The 9,265-nt window shown below is 39.2% G+C and overlaps 1 protein-coding gene across 5 annotated transcripts in view; it reads left to right on the top strand.

Moving 5' to 3' along the window:
• Positions 1 to 9,265, top strand: part of ctbp2a (C-terminal binding protein 2a) — a 72,248-nt gene that overhangs the window by 60,822 nt on the left and 2,161 nt on the right. For 3 of the 5 annotated variants that reach the window (XM_086171804.1, XM_086171795.1, XM_086171805.1), the window contains 6 exons: positions 87 to 231; positions 2,255 to 2,461; positions 3,634 to 3,848; positions 6,470 to 6,600; positions 6,710 to 6,837; positions 7,928 to 8,051. In XM_086171804.1, coding sequence (XP_086027930.1) covers positions 87 to 231; positions 2,255 to 2,461; positions 3,634 to 3,848; positions 6,470 to 6,600; positions 6,710 to 6,837; positions 7,928 to 8,051 — 950 coding nt within the window. Of the gene's footprint in view, positions 1 to 86; positions 232 to 2,254; positions 2,462 to 3,633; positions 3,849 to 6,469; positions 6,601 to 6,709; positions 6,838 to 7,927; positions 8,052 to 8,327; positions 8,406 to 9,265 lie in introns of all 5 variants that reach the window. The other 2 variants (XM_086171806.1, XM_086171803.1) reach the window with 1 other exon arrangement.

Here is a 9,265-nt window from a genome sequence, read left to right on the forward strand (position 1 = left end):
TTCTCATACAACAAATGCTAGTCAAGACAAATTCTGTTGTAATTCAACAATGATAACAATGGTTCCTCCACTTGAATGTCCCTTAGGTACTGAATGAGGCTGTAGGAGCTATGATGTATCACACCATCACGCTAACCAGAGAGGACCTGGAGAAGTTCAAGGCCCTGCGAATCATCATCCGCATTGGCAGCGGCTATGACAACATTGACATCAAGGCTGCTGGAGACCTTGGTGAGACTCCGGGATATATAGAGATGAAAATCGTGATTGCTCCTTTGCTTAGTTATACATATCATATCCAATATGAGTTATGACATAAATGATAGAGCATATGTAATGCTCCACTCTTTCTTTAGCATTTGGTTTGCATGGTCTGTTGCCATTTCGCCCATGCGTCCAATATGTTTGCTGTTTTTCTAACTGCCCCAATACATTGATCAAACAGAATGGTTTTTTTTAATTTAGTTTTTTTTGTACAATTTTATCCAAGTTAAACAAGAAAGACTTAGCATTTACATTTTGGCTGCTTGGATGGTCACGACCAAAATGAAATGGTGGGAATTGGACACCTTTACTATGCCATCAAGTACTATTGGGGCAAATCTCAACATTCAATAAGGGTTTTGCCTGATGTCTAATGTATATGCTGCAATTGATATTGATATGTTAGTTTTACTTCTATAATCATGACATGAAAAGTTGAGTGGGCCACTACACCAGGCATGTAAGGTTCTTTTTCCAAAGGTATCTATTAATTACTTACTCTTGGACTTGGAATTTGGGACTCGGAAAGTCCCCAAATTCCTTTTGAAACTATTTTGTATGCAAAATGTCCTCTAGATAACTAATGGTATTATGAATAACATAAAATTATCAGCACTCAGCCTCGCAAAGGACACCTCCCACTTTGAAAACCTTTGACAGTTTTAACAGATTTCCATTCAGACACTTACAATCACCCTTAGTAGTGTGTGCGTGCATGTGAGTATGAGTGTACATGTGAGTGTGAGTGTGTGTGTGCGTGCTTTTTATTGATAGATAATAAATCAGCTATCAAAATTTTTTTGAACAGAACCTTTGAAATGCCACTGATAGTAATATGCTGAAACAGCTGTAACTGATGAGCAAAAATAATTAAGTTTTAAAATAATTCAGAAACTCTTTTTGCAATTGTGTTCAATTACAAAACTGTCATATTTTATCAACAAATTGTTTAACTATGAAATGCTGATTACTACATATGGAGTCATGATTTTTTGATAGCTGGTAAATGAGGTCTGTTCCTTGCTCATTAATGTGGAAATGTATTCGTCAATTATTTGCCATCGCTCTAATATGAAGTATAAACACATCATTACACATTAATGTCTGTTTGGCTTTTAGATTTCGCTTACTTGCTACTAATGGTTTATATACATATACTTATAGCATTGTTTAATCCGAAGTGCAAAGTCTTCAGCAGCAGAGATGCGGTTCACAGTAATTTTCATGTGCTTAAACTTGGAATATTCAATGCCTTAAAAAGCATAGGCAAAGAAAAAGCAAACATTGTTGATAATTAAGTAATAGCAAGTTGGCATATAACTCTAATATCATTATTAGAATTTTTTAAAGCTGTGTTTTATAAGTTATTTGAATGGGATAAATGTACTTTATTTGTACAATCTAGTAATAGGAACATCAATAAAACTTCAGTACAAGTATTGACTATTTCATACTTTGCTCACTTTATCAAGTTTATGTAGACGTGAACAGGATAGCTGTAATACAACACAAAGAAGAAGCTGTCTTTATTGAAGCCCACTATAATTAATGTCTTTAGTTGCCTGATATTTCTTGTCAACCGCTACTGCAAAAAATCCCAACTGGTGTTTTGTTTGGCCTTGACGTTCCCGAATCCATGCTGCATCCCACCCCTTCTGAGCAAGAGTTGCTGCCTCTCTAAAACAACTCGCAGCTTTGCCTTGCAAGACATTTCAGCCCCACCTTTTGATTTCTGGCTTTTCAATGTTTACAAAGCTAACTGGTAGCTTAGGAGACCTAACCAAATCATATGACAGTAGCCAGTGGGGGGAGACAAATGTGAGGGAGTTTGCACTCATGCAAGCTGGGCATTTCTTAACTCTATCTACCTCCTTTTCTGTGGTGCGTGACATTCTTCATTTATTCATCCATTAGCGCTGATTATGTAGGGCCCACCGTAAAACACGAGTGCTTATATCAGCAACATTTTCTCCTGTCTTATATTTTGCAGGGATTGCGGTGTGTAATATTCCCTCGGCAGCTGTAGAGGAGACGGCAGACTCCACACTGTGTCACATTCTAAATCTCTATCGGCGAAACACCTGGCTCTATCAAGCTCTCCGTGAAGGCACGAGGGTCCAGAGTGTTGAACAGATCCGAGAGGTGGCTTCGGGAGCTGCCAGGATCCGTGGAGAGACACTGGGCCTCATTGGATTTGGTGAGCTCTTTGGGGGATTTATTCCTGGAATATATCCCACATCTAGTGATTTATGTGGATTGATGTTTCTTTCTTAAATGTTTCCATTATGCTTATAGATGAGGAAGCACTGAATTCAAATACACAAAATGAAAAGTGTTTTTATTTTCTTTATAATGGAGCAGATGTTGCTTGAATAATAAATAATTGAAGCTACTATTGAAAGGGTGCTTGCTCATCCCCTGGTCTTTTGTCAGAGCATTGTTCAAAGCTGTTATATCCATTAGAAAGACACCTTGACCACCTACACACGCACGCGCACCCACACACACACACACACACACACACACACACACACACACACACACACACAAACACTGCCGTGTGTGTGACTACATGACAGAGCTGAATATTCCCCTCAAAACAAATTACTTATATAGAATAAAATGTCAAAGGCTTGTAAAAGTCAGATGTCATTTTGAAAGGATTCTATGATTACATTTTTCTTTCAATTTAAATATCAATCATTGAATGCTCTGAGTATAGAGGAACCCCATACACTTTCTATTGTAAAAGTTATAATAGATATTTTGGGGTGTCACAGCACCTGGTGTTATTCAATATTAAACATGATATTTTAATTCCCACATCAGAAGATTAAGGAAATTATTTAATAGATTAATAAATTGACAATACAGTAGACCATCTAATTATTAAAAAATAAATAAATTCAATTATTAGAAATATATCTTATTAGTTGACACCATAACATATACATCCAATATAGTACAGTATACATGTACCCAATTTTTAGTTCAATGTTGGAATTAAAAATAACATACTATTGCTATATTTTGAAACTGGTCTCTCTATGACAGGCAACATCATCAGTTCTGCTTGGCTGCCAAGTTGGCCTGCAGGGATTCAGATAACAGCAATCAAGTCACAATAAAGGTTTATCCCCATGTCAGGGTATATTGTCAGGAAGACATTGATCTTGTGCCAGACTATCATGTATCTTGCTACTTTTCACATGCTGCCAGTGGTCGAAGATAGCTGAGGAATCAACACTTCTTCTTCTTCTTCTCCTCCTTTCGGCTTCTCCCTTCAAGGGTCGCCACAGCTGAGGAATCAACACTAACACTGAGATATCCTAACTTTATCTCCGCTCGTATTTCTACTGTGTTCTTCAGGTCGATCGGGCCAGGCTGTGGCAATGAGGGCCAAGGCATTCGGTTTTAACGTGATCTTCTACGACCCCTACCTCCAGGATGGCTTGGAACGCTCCCTGGGCGTCCAGCGAGTCTACACACTTCAGGACCTGCTCTACCAGAGTGACTGTGTCTCTCTGCACTGCAACCTGAACGAACACAACCACCACCTCATTAATGACTTCACCATCAAACAGGTAGAAGATCCCCCATTCAAGGCTACGCTCTCCTTCCATAAGCCACGAGCAATTGGAGTTAGCAAACATATTTCACTAACTACACAACGTGGCTTAAGGATGCTGACACGACCAGCCTGCAACTTTCCACACTTTTGATAAGCCAGTGAATTTTTTTCTTTCCAGCATGGTGGTGTACTCACCCCTTAGAAAAAAAGATTACAATTGATTCATAGCACAGCTTTAACAAAGCAGTCTGACAGTTGAATTGGCAGACTACTGGCTTTCTAGGGCTGCCAAGGCACCTTTGTTGGCAGCCTGAAGTTACAGTGTGCTTAAAAACCCCTTTTGACAAGGAAAAAGTGGCTCAAAACATGCAGGTGTTTACACAGCCTTCATAACCAGAATAATGGGGGTGTAAAAAATGAGAGTTATTGGTGGTAGAGAGACATCTTGTTGCGTTGCTTTCCCTTGTACGATGAGGAATACATAATGTGTATCCCAAGCGTCATCTCTCTTCATTATCTATAAAGGGAGTGATCATGAGATATCTGGTAAACACCGTTTACGATATGTCAGCACTATTTTTCTTGTCATGGTGTGTGTCCTTGATGGATTCGGATCATTTTTAGCTTCAGTTATACTGCAAGGGGAAATCTATTTATTATATTCCGATCTGATGGGAGATGAGCGATTGCTACACTATTTCAAGATGGACTTTTTTTTCACTTCCTAGTTTATTAAACTGATGCTGTGCAGGGATCACGATTAACATCACATCCATTTGGTCGATTTGAAAATTAATCTTTTCTGGCACAGAATTGAGATAAAAATTCCAACTGTACAAGATACCTACCTCAATGTTGTCTATTCCCACAAACACTCCTGGGGGGAAAAACAAATCCTGTGTTTATCTAAAAAAATATTATTAAATGGATTTAATTAATTAATGAATTCATTTATAAATATTTAATTTGACTAAAAAGAAGTTACCAGAGCTAATCCAATGGCTAAGTTATATGCAAGATAAATACTGTACCTCACAGGGAAAGATGATTCACCTGCAGTTCTGAATGGGCACTTAGGGGTATAGTAACTAACTCCATTATCACTCCCCAGCTGTTTTTGTTGTTTTAGTAACTCTTTTTTTCCCCTCTGTTGTAAAAATTAGATTGGAGTGGCATTGACTGGGATAGCATTTTTCTACGTGTTATATATGTGATCAAACTCTACTACCAAAAAAAAGTTCAATCGTTGATTAAATCCTGGGCAGTATTTCAGGTAGCGATCATTCATAGCACCCTTTAAGAAAAAGATTCCCAATTTCACGTTACAAATTATTTAGAAGGGTTCATTGACCTTTACAAAATGCCTTAGTAGGCACAGGCCAGTCCTCCGCTTCATTCATTCGCAGTCTGCAAGACTGTTAATCATTGCCCCTCTGGACTCGACCCATCAGGTTCTTCTGTGATGCTACTGTGATCACAGGGATCATGAATGTCATGTCGCTATAAAATGACCAATTTGGGGCATTTTTTCCCCCTCCATCCCCACATCACCATGTTTTCACTATTTGAACGCGTCCATGCAATGTGTTGCTTTGTTAAATCCAGTATCGTAGGTGCATTTGTCATGAGGCGATGCAAATACAGCACAATCCAAGTGATGTAAATGTTAAATCAAAGAGTCTTATTTTAAGATGTTTTAAATTGTCTAATTAAGAAAATAAGTTAAATGGCAAAAACACATATTTATGTTTTTTTTGTTACGTTTACCTTAATTTTATGGGATGACTTTCATGCAAGTATTGAATAAATAAAAAACACATGTACATTAAATTGGAGTTAATTTCATGAAGGGATGCATTTCCGATAAAAGCTATCTTCTGGGTGTGTGTTTGCTAGCTAAGGTCAGCGTAGAGTTACAGAGTGAGGTTGCCATTTAGCTTTCGATCTGTCTTTCAGATTTTTTGTCCTTAAATACGTTAGTGTGACATCAGTATTAAGCAATCTTAATGGAACTGGAAAGGCAGTCCCATTTCCTTTTGCAGGAATGGAAGACATTTCTATCGGACATTCATTTGCTGTAACTCATGGTGATCTTTTCCCAACGGGCTGGATTGATACATTTATTCCCGCCTCCCTGAAAGACCTATTAAGCTCCAATCTGGCTACTCTCAGCAAACATTTTTCTTTGGACATGCTAATTCTGAGCAGCACTCAGCACCTTTGTTATTTGCCTACAAAGCAGTCATTCACTGAGCGATTCTACTGACCTGCCAGGTCTCATTTCCCAGCTGAGTGGGCCACTGCACCAGGCATGCAAGTTTGTGTTAGGACTAATAGTTAAGACTGTCCTCTCATAATCAAGTCTCAGCAGAACCCAATAGAATTCATTGGCCTTCTCTCTCTTAATCGCTCCTGTGTGGAATTTTTATGAAGCATAAAATATTTCATATTGTCTTGAAAACCCACCGTCAGATTATTTTAATCTTCTTTAGATCTCTGCTGCCATCTGGAGGGCATTTATGGAAGTGCAGGCTGTGTCACATGAAACTTACATTTCCATAATATTGTCTATGCTACTTATGTATGTAAAGTAATTCAGTTTTGCAAAAACGAGCGTCTTTCTGTTGTTGGCAGATGCGTCAAGGTGCGTTCCTGGTCAATGCAGCACGAGGAGGCCTTGTAGACGAGAAAGCTTTGGCTCAGGCCCTGAAAGAAGGAAGGATACGCGGCGCAGCCCTAGACGTCCACGAGTCGGAGCCATTCAGGTTAAAGAATACATTTTCTCGCCCAAAAAAGACTACCAAATAATATTTTAAAACTGTTTTCAATCCCCCACTGCAACTTTTTTTTCGCATATTATTTCCTTTTGAACAGCTTCACTCAAGGCCCCTTAAAAGATGCCCCCAACTTGATCTGCACACCACACACAGCCTGGTACAGCGAGCAGGCCTCACTGGAGATGAGAGAGGCTGCCGCCACAGAAATTCGCAGGGCGATCACTGGTAGGCAAACATCTTTGGGCAAACCTCCAAGCATTTTCTAAGGCTGACAAAATCATTATCAAATATCCCCTTTTTTCTGTCTTTGAATGCAATTAATGTTTTATTTTTTGAGAACGCAAGCATTTCTCACATAATACGCAAACATTTATGATTTCTCTGAGTGGTTACGAACAGGGGCTGTTCTTGCACGTTCAACCACTTTCATTCACTATACATGTAGTTTACCTGCAGGTTAAAGCATGATTCTTTAGTAAAGACTCCCAAATGACTCAAATACCATCAGAAATAAAATTGCATGCGTGTGCTATTGTATATTCGGAAAAAAAATCTGACCTGGAATCTTCACTGAGTGATTATTAAGGTGACAAATTATAGCAATATTTGTAATCCATCCATCCATCTTCCCCCCCTGCCACATGATCCAGCTCCTCTGGGGAACCCCAAGGCATTCCCAAGCCACCCTGGAGACATCGTCTCTCCAGCGTGTCCTGGGTCTCCCGACAAAAAGCCCCCGACAATGCCCTCCCCTATTTTAAATGATAACAAATGTTTCATCCCTTCTTGTATTTCTTGCATTACCTTTACCTCTTTTTTGGGGTTCCCAAACTGGAAAAAGCTCTCCAGACGTTACTTGGAAATTTGGAGTGGAATTGTTTAGTACACATGTTATTGTTCCTCTGTACAGTTTGAAAATGCGTGTACATACAAATCAGAGGAACAATTTCAAGAAATCTGACCATCCCGGGAGCACGTGAATGCACTATAGTTACATTGTAAGAGGCAAAAGAACTGACTGGATGAGAAGACAATGGAAACTTCAGGAAGGACCAATAAAGATTTATGTAAAAGACAGAATCAGGTGGGAAAATGCATAAAGGCAAAAGTTAAATGGAACATGACACACAAGATAAGCTATCAAAATATATCCAGATGTATGTTAAACAGGGATTGACTCAAAATCTAACACAGGGGGAATATACAGTATATAAGGACCAGTATATCAAATCAGAGCTCAGTGAAACAGCACGAGAAACATTGGAGATAATAAAACTGGAGCGGTACAACTGAAAGATGGAACTCCCCTCGACAGGTCGTATTCCCGACAGCCTACGAAACTGCGTGAACAAGGAGTTCTTCATCACTACAGCACCCTGGGGTGTCATGGAGCAGCAGCAGCCTCAAGTTCACCCTGAGATCAATGGCGCCGCCTACAGGTAGGAGGTGGATTTCCCGAAAGCCAAGCACGCCTCTGTTACTGCAGAGATTACCCGCACCATCCCGACATCTGCAGTAAATGAGGCCTATCACACAGGGGATGTTTTTTTGTTGTTTGTTTGTTTTCATGTCCGTATATATGTTGATCTGATATTCTGGCCGGATCCTACAGCTAAAGACCTACTTCTTCATAGAAGTCGGCCCACGTGATTGAATCCCTTAATTTCTTAGTTTCTATATTGTTTCAACCAGACTGAACTGCTTCTCTCACACAGCCGAGTGAACCAAACCATGGTACAGGCCATAGCAACTGGGGGAATGCAAGACAAATTATATACCTAATTCTCAACCAGGTAAATAAATATTATTCCTTCTGGCCCACAGGCCAGGGCAAATGAATAACATTGATAAAAACTAAAAGTCACTGAAATTCTCTGTCTAGCTTAGCTGCTTTCTGCCTCACACTCTGAACACACCTGCACTTAAACCTTCCCAGTTCCTCTCTGACTTCCTCACCCGCCTCACCTGAGAATGACACTGACATAAAACAGCGGTTGTTTTTATGTGTTTGGGCATAAATAGCCATGACTTTGCCATTTAAGAGAAGAATTACATTTGTATTTAAAGACACAAGAAAGTGAAAGGGCCACAGCTCCATATATCGAGTGAGTGATTCTTGGCATGCATAATGTTATTGATAGAAAAGTGTACATATGACAATCTGTTTAACGTGTTTAAAGACATGAACAGAATGTAGACATCAAGCATCTCCACTGAAATCCAGGTAAAACATAGCAGTCATTGGCAGATGGAAAAAGTAACAGCAATGTGGGTCTAATTCCAAAATGTATCTAAGAATGTCTAAAATTGGAAAAAGGCAGCAGATATAATTGTTGTATCTACAGTTTGATTGTTGTTCAGTTCCCAACAGTTTAGGTAAGTGCAATAAAAATATGGTTAAAAATAGTATCTGAGTAGCTAGAGTTGGGAAATATGTTCCCAGTGAAGTAATACTTTAAAATCCTCTCCTACCCCATTGTTCCCTAACAATCTCATGTATTATCTCCATACCTTAGTGCTCTTTGGCCCCATTTTTCCATTGCTCATAGATTATCCTTACTAAACCACAAAAAGATTTTCCACACCTCCTCAGCGTTTATCTTTGATTAGTAAAGTGCACCAAGTATGGGTCAGTGTGTCATATGGACTGTTT

This window comes from Fistularia commersonii, chromosome 2 (assembly GCF_037954325.1).
Source record: "Fistularia commersonii isolate RoL2024-O1a breed Wild chromosome 2, RoL_Fcom_v1.0, whole genome shotgun sequence".
Taxonomy (NCBI): domain Eukaryota; kingdom Metazoa; phylum Chordata; class Actinopteri; order Syngnathiformes; family Fistulariidae; genus Fistularia; species Fistularia commersonii.